This window comes from Drosophila montana, unplaced genomic scaffold (genome assembly GCF_035044405.1).
Source record: "Drosophila montana isolate Dmon_TW-CO22-7 unplaced genomic scaffold, ASM3504440v1 contig_1_1, whole genome shotgun sequence".
Taxonomy (NCBI): domain Eukaryota; kingdom Metazoa; phylum Arthropoda; class Insecta; order Diptera; family Drosophilidae; genus Drosophila; species Drosophila montana.
The window spans coordinates 57,471-72,075 of record NW_026996920.1 but is presented as its reverse complement, the minus strand read 5'-3'; the positions used below and the strand labels follow the sequence as shown (position 1 = coordinate 72,075).

General features: G+C 38.8%; 1 protein-coding gene across 3 annotated transcripts in view; it reads right to left on the bottom strand.

Moving 5' to 3' along the window:
* Positions 1-14,605, bottom strand: part of Tmtc1 (Transmembrane O-mannosyltransferase targeting cadherins 1) — a 61,759-nt gene that overhangs the window by 12,654 nt on the left and 34,500 nt on the right. For 2 of the 3 annotated variants that reach the window (XM_064679462.1, XM_064679464.1), the window contains exon 3: positions 6,636-6,734. In XM_064679462.1, the coding sequence (XP_064535532.1) occupies positions 6,636-6,734 (99 nt within the window). Of the gene's footprint in view, positions 1-6,635; positions 6,735-6,879; positions 6,979-14,605 lie in introns of those variants that run through there. The other variant, XM_064679463.1, reaches the window with a different exon arrangement.

Sequence of the window (14,605 nt, the reverse complement as noted above, 5' to 3'; positions counted from 1 at the left end):
TAATTAACTTTCCCTCACTTCCTACACAGCCAACGCTTTACAGGACTTCAACGATAAAAGGTAAACAAATAAAGTTATTGGATAAAAAAAGAGTGTAGCAAGTATTAAACAAAAGTAGGATAACAAGCTCCGACATTTGTGAGTGATTTTCTTACGAGAGGCCTTTTAAAAATAAGTATTATGTATTTATAGTATGGTAGCTATAAGGTACAGTGGTCTGACTTGGGGAGAGAGAGAGAGAGAGAGAGATGGAGAGTCTGACGAACGGACGGACTGTTGACACTGATCAAGAATATAATTATATAATTTAAATCTGACTCCATAGCTATAAAAAAGATAGAGACAGAGACAAAGAGAGCGATAGAAAGAGAGAGAGAGAGAGAAAGAGAGAGAGAGAGGGATAGAGTGAGCTAGAGAGGGAGATGGAGAGAGAATCATACGAACAGACAGACTGTTGATCAGTATCAAGAATATAAGTATATACGTTATATTCGTCCCCATAGTCTGAGATGTATCCTCCTCTATAGGGGTACAAAATCGTAATGTAGAACTTAACATTACTATTTAACATAACAAGCGACAATATAGCATAGATAACAGAGCAAAATAAACGTTAACCGTGAACATAAATAACCAACATTTTTTTTACATTTGATAAAAAAAAACAAAGAGGCAAACGAAGATTTTTACAATTTTGTCACATGAAAATGTTGCTATCTTTGTAGACTAATAACAAGTGTAAAGCGCTTGAAACCATAATTTTTTAAACTGGAGAAATATCGAGCCGCGAGTCGAGCCGCCTGCTGATTATTTGGTATACCCAACAAGAAAAATATTTTTGGTCGAGATGTTATATAAAAGTTACTTAATACGGACTTTTTTCCAATATTAGAATGGCTTCGCAGCTTATCGCTGAGAGGTTGGCTGGCTTGTCAAAGTACATTTGTACACATTATTAACATTTAGTTAGGAAAAGGTTAAGAAAATGAATATAGTTAAGTTTTTATCTAAAGTGAACTTTAACAAATGGAAAGGCATGTTAACATTACATATCATGTTAAAAAAAAACAAAATTATTTGTATTCCTAATTAAAATGTGCACACATTTTTGTTTCAAGCTTTAAGCTCTGTTAATATCCCATAGATAACTGACACGCACAGATACACACACACATATACACACAGAGAGGCCCTCACACGAAAGTAATTTGCGTTTACTTTGGTCTTAACTGCCCCGCGGGCTGTAGTTTTAGGTTTCTGGCATACAAGCTCAAAAGTTAACACAACCAAATGGCTTTATTTTTGCCTAGCTGCAGGCTCTAAACGGGACGAATCTGTTTTCAAACCATAAATAAAAAACAAAAAAAATTAAATAAAAGAAGGCAAAAAATAATAAAAGCACTTCATATGCAAAACCAGAATATTTTTGTAATTTCTAAAGCATTTCATATATATATGTATATATATAAATGTATTTTTCAATTTTAATACGAATATTTTATTTAGCAGCTGGCCGGAAATACCATGAGTATATATTGTGAAAGGTTTGCATGGCGTCAATTCTTTTATGGCATTTATGTGTTTGTGTTGCATGCAACTTTTCATATGCATGAATGGTAGCATAAAAGCGGATTCTCAATGCATGGGAGCGGGGAGGGGGGAGGGGGGTTGGGTTGGCAAATTCGACGGCGAGACGCGGATAAATTATTGGTGGGGCAGCAGCACCACCAGCAGCCATTACTTGGGCCACTCATCCACACTTCAATTTCAATTGGCATTTTATTCTGCGCAAAGCAGCCACAAAAATGTTGTTGAGAGCAAACAAATTCTTATCGGAAGCGCACAAAGCTCAAGAAAAACTGAACACGGAGCTGGAGTAGCTGCCACAGCATGCATGTGTGTGTGTGTGTTTGGTTTGCAGTTTCAATTTTTGCATTTCTCTTGCTTTCGCCATGCCAACGCACAACAAAATTTAGCTACGCCTCATTTGCAAGGATTTCAAGCAGAACAGCCGAACGATGGCAAATATTGAAAAGCATTTCGGGCTGCATACCTTCAAGAGCTACCCGGGGGGACATTGTATGCCCCATGCTGTGTGTGCTGCCTTTCGGCTTAATTTCTGGCTACGCAACGCACAAGTTAAGGGGCGGTTGGGGAGTGGGGAGTGGTGGGCGGCGAGGCAGGAGCTAGCTTGCCTTGACGACACTGAAACTTGTCGCCCAACGTCAGCGTCAACATTATCGTCTCATCAGCAGAATTTCCGCAGTGCCTTTTTTGTGCTTTATCATCGTAACTAGTGAATGAATAGCAATACTCTCAGGACAGGTGCAGGGGCCGTGGCAGGGGGGAGCACAACAACGAAAACATCAACACCACCAGCAGCAGGCAACATTGGTGGGGCACTTTGTCAGCAGCAGCAGCAACAGCAGCAACAAAAATGCCAAGCTTCAAGCAGCTTACAAGTGTGGCATGTAGTAGCTGCCGTTATCGTTCGCTTTTTACTCGCAGCCAAGAGCCGGCGCAGGAGCCGGCACTGGAGCCAGTAGACAGCAGGAGCTACTATGCCAAGGCTGGAGCCGAGCCGTAGCCAGAGGCACAAGGCACAGGCTGAGACAGTGGACTCCGTAGACAGAAGCAAGCAACGAGCTAAAGTTTATAAAATATATATTTTCTGGTTAACGAGGTTTCAAATTATTTGCTATGCCTTTTAAACTGTACTAATAATACTATTTTGTGATTATCGATAAATACTATCGCTTTACAAATTTAATATATTTTCAGTTGTTATCGTTTACGCATATCTACGAGTGTTATCGATTACTGCTGTCGATAAGCTCTATCGATTTTGAATCAAATACATACACTGTTTTTTGCTTCTATCGTTGTCGACTACTGTCATCGGTTTTGATTTGAAGCTGTATTTTTATTGCATATAAGCATGCTTTTGACTAGTTTTGTTGACGCATTCGTACAAGCAATCCGATTTATTTACAGGTAAAAAACTTATTTGAGGATCTGCTTTATAGATGAAAAAGTGTAATTGTCTTTATAGGGGAGGTTCCGCTCGAAGCAAATAATATTCAATAATTTGCGAATTCGAGTAAGGAAATCGTTCCACTGTATTCTGGAGTCTCGCCTCTACACACTCACACCCACACACACACGCACGCACTCACAGGACTGTGGTTGGCTTTTGTTGAAGACAATATATCATAGCATCAGCAGCGAGGAGGACACCCAATGTGAACATACCATACTCAACTGGCTCCCCCCCTACCTAGCCCGCTATTCCGCTCTCCCGCCCATTTCTTTATCACCTTCTTTTGCTCCCCTTACCTGGCACGCCGGCGTTATGGCTACCCACAAACACTTGTATGTTTTGTGGAGCTGCTTCTGCTTATGTAAAGTGAAAATTTTCGATTTTCTATAAAAAAGAAGCACAAAATGCCGTTGGTACCCGGCGCCCCCTCCACCTATTCTACAGACGTGGAAGTGGAGGTGCGCTTGGAGCCTTACGGGCGTGTGGCCATCAAAAAATTACGTATACGTAACGTTGTTTCCATACTTTTTTTTGTTGCTGGGCGTTTGTTGTCGCTGTCCTTTTAATATGGCACATAAATTATTGTAAGACTGCAGATTGGCTCTTTGGTAACATTTTTTAGCTGCGTTGTTGTTCTTATTTTTTCCATACTACCTTTATTTTTTTGGAATGGCAAATATATCAAGTTGTGAGGTGTGAAACGCTTGACCGTAGGCAAACCTATTTAAAATCCGCCATGAAAGCACTTTGAAGCAGAGAGGAGTGTCGCCTCGGGGGTAAGATGATATACATTGTCTACCTGTAGGGCAGCTAAGCTTTATGGCAACAATTCGAGAGCATTCAAGATTTAATCCTGCTTTGGGCATTATTACAACAAAATAAATAGTACAAAAATGAGCTTAAATAAAGTTGCGTACAGCTTGTGCAAAATGTTTATTAGGTTATTCTAAGCAAACAATTTAAAAAAGCACTTGAAAGCTCTCAAAAATTTTTATCATATTTAAAGTTAAGCACATATTAGAAAACAAATTGAAAAGTTTAAGTTGGTTAAAGCTATTATGCTTGAAATAATATTCACAATGTTATAAGACTCAAGATTTAATATGATTTAAAACTGAAAACTTGTATGTAAAAGAGCTTTAAAACATGTTTAAAGCTTTTTAAATAAGATACTTCAGACTAATATAAATAGTAAGCACTTTATAATTAATGTGAAGCTTTAATGTCACTTGAAGCTTTATCAAATCTTTAAAGTTAAAAGCTTTCTATGCTTCCTTTTAATTTATATATAATCTCTGTTTCTCCCATCATCAGAGACACTTAATTAAATGGATTTATTATCACCCTACGATATATGGCCCGTAACTTTGAACATTACTCGTTTTAATTTGTGATTTGTATCCGAAATATATCATGCGAAACTTTTTAAAAACTCATATCTCTGCAACTATTGTACAACAGCATACATATTATACCCATACCTATAAAATGTGATATCCTGTGAGTATAAACAAAATGGTAAAAACGACGAAACATGAAACAATTCACAACACACGTGAAAAATGTTTATGGATCGCTATGCCACACAACTCCTCCCCCTCCCCATCCCCATTCAACACACCCAAGCCCCCACAACAATTTTTCCATCGCCTCTGTATAAGCATTGGCCATTGCTCTTTTTCCAGTTGATAGGAAACAAATTGAAGGGAATGCTGCCATTTAATAAATCATGTTTTGTTTGGCTTGGCTTGACAATAATAACTTGTGCTCATGTGGCAACTGTGGCCATGTTCTGTGTGTGTGACCACAACAACAACAACAACAACAACACCAACCACGACAACAATAACAACAACAATAGAAGCTGCATAGGTAGGCACTGCCAGTGGTGTTGGCAGCTGCGTGAAAGTGACCACAGGAGCATCCGCTGTTGGGCAAAAAACATAAACTCGCCAAGAACTTTTTGTCCCCGAAAGGGACGCCTTGTTCAGCTAGCGGGGATTGGGGCTAAGGTGGAACTGAGTTATATAAGTTGCGTTTATTATTTGAGTCTGTCTGTAAGTTTTGTGCTTGTTTTCTGGCGAAACCAAAAAAATAAAAGGCACAACAAAGTAAGCGCTATCTAAAAAGTTATTGACTAGATGATACTGTATATAGGTACTAATTTACCTAAATGCATATCTAAAATTCTACAGCTTAAGTTTTTAGTGAAAATGTCCAGCTGCGACTGTGAAAAATTAAGTGGCAAACGGTTGCATGCAACTTTTTTATTAACGATCCAATCGGGTGGAAACTTGTTTACAAGGATCTTTCTGAAAATGTTTCCGAATATGGAGAAAACAGGTTGCATAAGTGAAGTATCATGATTCTTGAATAAATATTTGGAAATTCAACCTGCAACTGTGGAATCCGATGTTAAGGGTACAACTGGAAAATCTAAACTTCCATAGTTGGAAAAGTTTTGTCTCAAAATTGTAAAAAGACACATGGTATGGGCAAAGCCGGGTATAACAGTTGGCACTTTATAAAGTTATTGTTAGCTTCTGGAGCTGCTCTATCTAAAATGTTTGAATATGCAAGCTTAATTCCTTATATTTGCTGAAGCCATTAAACCAGGTGGTGCTTTTAATCATAATAATAACAATGTCCATTAAGGATTTTGGATCTGACTTTCTGGCATTAGCATGCCTCCTTGGATCTCTTCTGTAGTACAGGGTATAGAAACAGGAGGAACTGCACAAAATAACGAGCTACAACTGAAGCTTTTGGCTGAGCACTTTGTGCATAACTTCCCATTTATGCTACTAGCCCCTCGTAAGCCCTGTCCACAACCAGCCCCCCTCCAGTTGGCTGTACACAGTACAATTGTTTGCTCGTTTTTGTAGTTGTGGCGTCACTTGGCGTCCAGAAACGCAGCGGTTGACTTCGTCTATGGCAATGGGAATGGAAATGGCATAAGGAAGAGGTATTGGATGGGGAGGGGGAGGGTCACTCCGTGTCCGGCGGTGTACAGAATGTGAACTGTGGCTGCCGCCTGACTGTTGCTGGTGCTGCTGCTGCTGCTGGTGGTCCAAGTGCTCGTCCTCGGGGGAAATTCCTGTCCATTGTACATGACTTTTGATATTTATGGGTAATTTCGTTTGCGTTTGCGCTTGGTTTGGGTTTGGGTTTGGGTATGCGTTAGCAGCCTTTCAATGCTAGGTGAGCGAACAGAATGAGCCTAAGAACAAGTTCAGACCAATTTTGTACAGTGACTGCCAGCAAAACGACAACATAAATCAACAATTTTTGTTTTTAATTTGCTCGCCAGCAGCCATCGTCTGATTTTGACAATAGAAGAAAATATATACAGCGATAAGCTGGCAGCTCGTTGCCAGTTTTACAATTAGGCAAACCGAAAATTTATTATTGTGATTTTTATCAAACGAACGGCGGCACTTGGCGGCCCAATTAATCATAAGCATTCTGCAGCACCCATCCACTTGGCCAGAATTGTCGTCCAGAGCTGAGACCCAGACGTGGTAAACTGGAGTCCCATTTACCTTCGTCAACTTGCTGACATATGGAATTTTTAATTCGGTTAAATTTCTCTCACCTGTCATCGTAGACAAATCCGGCGTTTAATGTGTTCAAGTATAGAACAAAGGCGAGCATTGTGCAGCCGGCAAGTCCTGCGTAGTCGGTGGCCTCCATGCTGCAAAGAGAGCGAGCCGAAACGAAACAAACGTAGACAGTCAGACAAATGAAGAAAATATGTCCACAAATATTAAAGTTGAGTGTCATAAAATATATGCTCAAATTAATTCTCAAAGGCTCGACAACAAAGCACATAATCCCACCTGGCGAAGGCAAAGCTTTTATGCCCATCTCCAGCTGGCATTCACTTTTTTTTTTGGGTTTCTCTTTATTTGTTTTTTGCTTTTGTTTTTTTTTTTCTTTGATAAAATTCTACAATTCTTAAAGGGAAAAAAGTCATGGAGCTCACAGCTTAAAATTACTTTAGTCTCTAGTCGCTACATATTCCTCTCACTAAATATGCAAATTTTTATCTTTGGATTCATCGAATTTATAATTGTACAATATTTGCATCATTCAAGTTAAGTCATAAATTAAGCATGCAAAAATGTTGTATATCATATTTCATCTTGCTTAATTTACTTTAATTTATTTAAAAATAATTGAATTTGTTTTTTACCGACTTTCTTCATCCCTAGTAGATGCAGAATTGGTCATGTGTTACGACTTTCAGATTGAAATCTTATATCAAATTTCTTTTTACAAAAACTTCAATTAAAACTTTTGTATAACATTTCAAAAAACATTATCAATTTTGTTATCTTTTCTATTTTTTCTTAAATTCGTTTTATTTTTAATATAGCTGTTATTAAGGAAACAAAAACAAAAAATATGGAAAAGAATATTATTCAGAAGACACTATTAACATACATGAAGAATATTCAAAAATCCCCGAATTATTACAATTACTTCCAAACAATTTTAGGCAAATAAATTTGCATTGCATTTTTTGTGTATTAATTTCTAATTATATTCATCTAGTTGGGACCAAAAAACATAGTAATTACCAACTATGTCATAAACTAACACATTTTTTTGATTATGGTAAAAATTTGGGAATTGGTTCAATTTTAAATACGAATTTGATAGAAACGCAATAGCAATGAGCAGCATTCCAGCGTCCACAAATGTTGCCAATACAAATGTTCGCAATTCCTATATTTTAGTGGATATGACAAAATATTTCTGGTCTGGATTAACGTGTCGCCATAACGGGAACAAATCAGCAATCAAATACTGCTGAGTCCAAACAAACCGTAACGCACGTTCATAACGATTATTGCTCGAATGTTATGTAATTGATGCGAATGCGAATGCGACCGGACTAGGACATGGCACTGGATCTGGTGAACTGTTGTCATCTGCATCCTCATCCTCACCCTCATCGCCATCGTCATCGCCATTGCACATAATGCGCTGTTCGTCGTACCTCATGGCATTCTTCGTTTTATATTAGCCGCAGACATGTTGTGTGTTGTATCTCTCTCTCTCTCTCTTTCTATCTCTCTATGTCTCTCTCTTTGTCTGTCTCTCTCTGTGTGACGGAAATTAAACGTTACGAGTACATTTCGAATCGCCTGGCCTGGCCTGGCATGGTGCATGGCTATCGGCTTCAGTGGCCAACTGAATGCAGAATCCAGAAATGCCACTTGAAATGCAATCCGCTGCCCGGTTCCGCTTCAGTTGCTTGTTTTTGTGCTGGACACCATTGTTGTTGCTCCCGTTGTTATTGTTGTTGTTGTTGCTGTAGTTGTCATCATCACCATCAAGCGCCATTACAAGTAATGAGTGCGGTAGGTAGTTGGGTGGGGCATTGGTTAGCTGGCTGGGTCGTCTCGGTCATTGCATGAAAATTGTTATCTCGCACAATGCAGACGATTTCCGGCAGGCATTTTCACATGTACACGTCCCAAAAGACACGAATGTCCTGCCCTCCACCCACCCCATTCCCCGTACCCCTTATTAACCCGCTGTCGACCATCTCACGGCATGTGCACGCGGCAGCACAGAAATTAAGTCGCACCGTTTGCAAATGACAATGGTCGCCATTCCACTGTGCGGCGCCTCGTTGCGAATGTTGTTGTCATTCTGTTTGGCTTTCCGCTGCTGCAGGTGAAACTTTTGTTTCGTTCTCTTTGCTTTTCTTAGTTTTCCAACTTATTGTTTGTTTTATTTTTATTTTCCTTTCACTTTGCGCAAATTAAGTGAATTGTTTTGATCAAAATGATATTATCCAAATGAGCTAGGCCAGCATTCCAAGACCCCCGCATAGCGATGCATGAGCGATACATAATCCCAAATACTATAACCATAGAGTATTCCCAATGATAAGTACCGGCTGTTCGGCAAACATAATAATGGATTTCAGTTTACTTGAGCGCCCCCAAGCGTTCAGGCAAATTAGCTCACATTCAATACTCATGGCTCCTCTGTCTGTGGTGCTGTAGCCACATCATATCAGCACTCCAGGCGCCCACACGCACACACACACACATACACACACATTCACACATGCCAACACTCAAGCCTCAACCTATTCAAATAGATTGTATATCGTTTCGCTTTCACATCCACCCACTTATCTGCCCTTCCCTTTATATCTATTGCTGAAATGATGCTGCTAATGAGCCATGGCTACTAAAAATAAATACAGGGTATACGCATATATATCTAGGGCCACATAAATAGACATAATTTTAGTTTAGTTGCAGGCTGAAGTTCATAAATGCCTCAACTGCTAATTCGCAATTTCTTTTGATAGTTTTTCATGTGCGTGGACCTCGGGACTTGCCCAAGGGACTTGAGCCTATATGAAATGCCAATCTATTATAATAGCTGTCTGTACTATAAAGCAAAACGAATTTCGAATATTCATATTGATAGGGTTTGCATTTAAAGCAACATTGTTACTAGTGTTATTGTTTTCATCTGAAATTTAGGATTCTTAGTAGTGTAAAAATATATTTAAATTATTATTTGGAAGTACATAAAATTCGAATAATATAATTTTATTATACCCTGAACCCATTGATAATGGGTAAAAAGGGTATTAAGTATTTGTGCAAATGTATGTAACAGACAAATGGAAGCATTTCCGACCCCACAAAGAATATACATATATATTGATCAGCATTACAAGCCGATTCGATCTAGCCTGTCCGTCTGTCTGTCCTTCCGTCTGTCCGTCCGTATCTATGAACGCGTCGATCTCAGAACCTATAAGAGCTAGATACTTTATATTTTGATCGTCTTCCTGGTGCACGTGCAGTACGAGTTTGTTTCTAATAATCGATAACTTGCCCCGTTTCCAAGCAATCGATAAGAATCGATATCGAAATCCTGTTTTTTGAACGAATCTCTTTTGTTTTAATGGCTACAGTCACCCAATTTGACATGTAGTTTCTAGAATAATATACGTATACAGATCAAGCATCTTTCATTTTATAGCTACAGTCGCCCCCCTATCGCAAGCTGATTTTGGTGTTGGTTCAGGGTATGTCATTGTCGGGCACTCCCATCTAGAGCTCTCTTACTTCTTATTCATGTTCTCAAGGAAAAATTCAGAAAAAAAAGTTTTTTCTTTCCAATCCTGATAAATTTATTCCCTCGATAAGTCAAGTACCATTTATAGGCTAATGCATATTTATACATTTTTCAAATATAAACCCGAAATAAGTCTCAAAGTATTTAAAAAATTATGTTGCGCCTGAACCCATTTTTATAAATAACAACATTTTATTTCGTTTATGCAAATCCCATAAATTGTGTTTAGCCTTTCATCGAGCCTAAATATGCGCATTTGAAATGAGAGCATTATTTCAAGCCTTAGACTCGTGGGATTCCTGCCTACGCCAATGTTCCATTTGCAGCTTTAAAATGGCTCTTTAATCTCGGTGTGGATTTCATTTAGGTATTTATATTGATTTTTCTTTATGCTTAGAAAGGATAACAAATTGAAAAGCTGGTAGCCGAAAATTAGCAGGTGCTTGCTCGAAATTTCTATTGAATATTCCACCTTTAACCTTTAGCCGTGAAATTAATTTAGCTTGTCATAAATAGACTGAGACGCGATAAAAATAAATGAAGGTATTCATCAAATGGCGCCCGAAATCAAGCGTCTGGGCGACATGAAGAGGCCTTGAGACTGACACCGTGCTGTGAAACACTTTGCTAATTTTGTCAAGCCAGACATAAAAGGACACTGACACACAGACAGTCAAACAGGCCAACTACCAGCCCCAATCCCAGCACATGTGTCTATACCGTACTGTACTGTATACACAATGTCGCAAATTCATTGGCATCTATACGGTTGAGAAGTCAAAGTGCAATTAGCGCAAAGCTGTGTGCTTGGCTCCACAATTTTATTTTTAATACCCTGAACTAATTGATATTGTGTAAACAGGGTGTATTCTATAAGGGCAAACGTATGTAACAGACAGAAGTACGGATCTCCGCACCCTCTGAATATATACATATATTCTTGATCAGAACGACGAGCCGATCTAGCCATGTCTGTCTGACTGTTCATCTTTGAGAATGCGTCAATCTCGAGAACTACAAAAGTCAGAGACATCAAATTTTTTATGTGTATGACCTACGATTTTTTTATCTTTTTTACTCGATAACTCATCCCATTTCGAAAATATCGATACAAATCGATTTTAAGACTTGGCTTCCTAAGCATAACTCGAATTTTATAGGAGCTAGATTATTTGGTTTGTTTGGTATTTAGATTCTCGAATAGCTCATAGAAATAAATTCATATTTTGAATACCTCCTCATTTTGAAAGGTAAGGGGTTACGATTCGGTATATACAATTGCATAAAGATCGGACTATAAGCACCGAAGGTCGAGAATGCATTTTCCATAGTGTGGATCAAAGGGACACAGACGGAATGTCTACAAAGTATGCTCGACGCGAGGTTGAGGGTAACGGGTAGTCGTGCACTCCCGACTAGAGCACTGCTACATGTTTTTTTTAGTGCAAATATTTGCTTTCAATTTCGTATGCAAATGTCGCTTGGGCCCTGTGCCATTAATCACAGTATAGTCACCCAACCATTGCCGGAGCTTTTCTTATCGTGCGGCACTAACTGTGGAGCATCCCTCAGAGGCGAAGGCAGATGACAGAAAAAAATAATTACGTTGTCATGTTTACGGCGCACTGAAATTAGCTGAAAGTATCAAAATGTTACCATCTTTGATGTTGATAGCGCGCAGAAGTCGGGCACAGCGACAGCAATTTATACTATACTATATACTTATATAGGTGTCTTTACAAGTATTTCTAAGTTAAGCAGAAACTTTAGACTTTTTGGCTTTCGGTGACTTGCAGACTTTTGTTTTATGAAATCAGCTAAAGAGCATGTTGACCTTATTGCTGGCGCCCAACGTGGGGGCCAAGTGGGCGGAAATTGTCGCATACAGTGCCTTGGAGCACAAGCGCACAGCACACCTTAAACCGGAACCGGAAACATTATTCCCAAAATGTCAAAAAACATAACAAAAACCCATTAGACACAATTCTGTTTTCTGGGTCAGGCGTCAGCACAAAAAGCAGCAGCAGCAGCAGAAGGTAGCAGGCGGCAGGCAGACAAGCTGGGCAGCTCCAACTCCCAAAAGTGGAAGCACACAAAAACACACCAAACAGAACAAAACAGCTAAGAACCAGGCAACGTAAACCTAAAACAAAACGACGTGGGTGGCCCTCGATGGTGACACAAAACAGCGAATAGACTCCACAACTCGACTAAACTAAGGACTGAACCTGAGGAGGACCCCGAAACTGCACTCGGGCACTGCTGACCAGTCACGGCTGTTTACGGTGGTGCGGGGCGCGCGGGGATGGGGGTTCGTGGGAGGAGCGAAACGATTGCGGAAATCAAGTTGTGTCAACAGCTTAAAAGCCAAAATGTAATAAGCCAGGGAAATGTAATGTAATAAAATATCAAATATAAAATGAAGCTGGCGGGAGAGCGTTTGTCGCCATTAAAGTTCTCTGCTTTGAAATTGGAAACAGAGGGCACAGTGAACGGCATAAGCAAGTAGGGAAAGAAAAATGGTAAATAATAAAACGTCCAATATTTTAGACATTTACATTTTAATCGTTAGCTGAAAGTGCTGGAAAAGTATCGATATCACTGTTGATAGCATCGATAATAAACTCTATCGAGAGTGAAGAAACTATCGCTCTGATCGATTATTCTGAGCTACGATAAAGTTTAACGTGAAATGAATAATTAAAGACACAAATTGACATTTTAAACTTACGACTATCGAAAACATTAAATGATGCGTCTTAGCTATACCTTGAGCTATTGAAGCATTTAGTTGGCTGATTTTACAGATTGTGGTTATATTTATTTAATTTGTCATATGAAAGTCCCATTTCTTCATTTAAAAGATTCCGAAACCATCGTCTGCTGGTTTCCAGCTATCAAAAATTGGCCAAATGCGAGATAAGCTTGTTGTAGAAATCTTTTTAAAGAAACAGCAGCAGATTAGCTCGCGGCTTGGAAACAACTTAGCCAAGTGAAGCACTGTGGCAGGGGGCCCATAAAAAGCGCTGTTATAATTTTGTGCAGCCGCAAAATATGCGATATTTTATTATTGTTGCGCCAAACAGTATGCAACACTTTATTTCAGCGCTATGTGCTTCCGCCGCTTCCTGTGCCTTCAAGCGCCCAAAAGCATTCCACGTTTTATATTGCTATTTTTGGTGGTGCCGCCGTCGCCGTCGTCGCCGCAGCTGCTTCTACTGCTGCTGCTGCTGGAACCAGTCCAAGTGCTGACTCCTCGGGCTGTGCCAAAAAGTATGGTACATACTTTTTACATGCGATTTGAATGAGCACAAACGGATATCATGTCTTTCCCAGTGTGTTTGTGCATGTGTGTGTATGTTGTCTAAAGTAAGTAGCATATAAGTGCAATGGGAATCGTTTTAAAACACTCGAAAGCAATTCAGTTTGGGGTTTTTTCAAGAAAGATTATTAGAACAGACGTTTTTCTTGGCGCCAGAGTCTGGCATTTTGTCAGCTTGTGAGGCAACAAAATTACTATGGAGTGCCGGTTAAGGCTAATTATGACAACTGGCATAAGTTTATGCTTCAGATAAATTTCTTTTGAATTTTAGCACTGTTTGGTAGCGTGAACATACGAACATGAGCTTAAATCTCCCAAGATTGGAGCCAGACAACATCCTGTCATATTGTCGCAGAAATGGACTTCGTACATTAGACTTGAGCTTGGTTCCCTTGAAAAAAGAAGACTGAAAATGTAATATTCCAAGGAAGTAGCTAAAAGGATTATTGCATAAGCTAAAAAATATTTTATATATAAATTAAATAATATATGATATATAATAATCATCTTCGAGTACAATCCCATGAACTAAACAAATTATTCATAAGAATAAATATGTAAAAACTAAATGTATTAAAATATGTAGCCTACTTTGTGGAGCACAAAAGAGAAAAAGCCACAGTTAAATGTTTTGACCATTTGTCAATGAGAGCTATGATCGATTGCATATAATATTTAAACTATGATCGTTATTGATTAGAAATATGTGTTTTTTGTTTAAATAACCAAATATGGTTCGGTAAATTCAATGATTGGCGCAAAAGTTATTCAATCTTTGGAAACGTCCCTTAAAATTGTTCAGTTTGAAAAAATGTGGTTCGGCTTTGGTTCAGTTTATTATTGGGCAACCGATTAGGTTTAAGGTTCGGTGCATTTTAAAAACGGCTTGCAACCTTAATTTGCCTTAGTTTGCATCAAGCATTAATATATACATTTAGACTCAGGAGCGCGCAATGACCACAATTAGTTATTGCCTTATTCAATAAAAGTATCCTATGTGAGAGCATTAAAAATCACTTCAAAATACTCTCCTTTCAATTATTTTCGAGAGTGCTGTTAAAATGGTTCAATCCAAATGAAGCATATTGTGATATTTAATAAAAAATAAATCAATTGCAGATTTT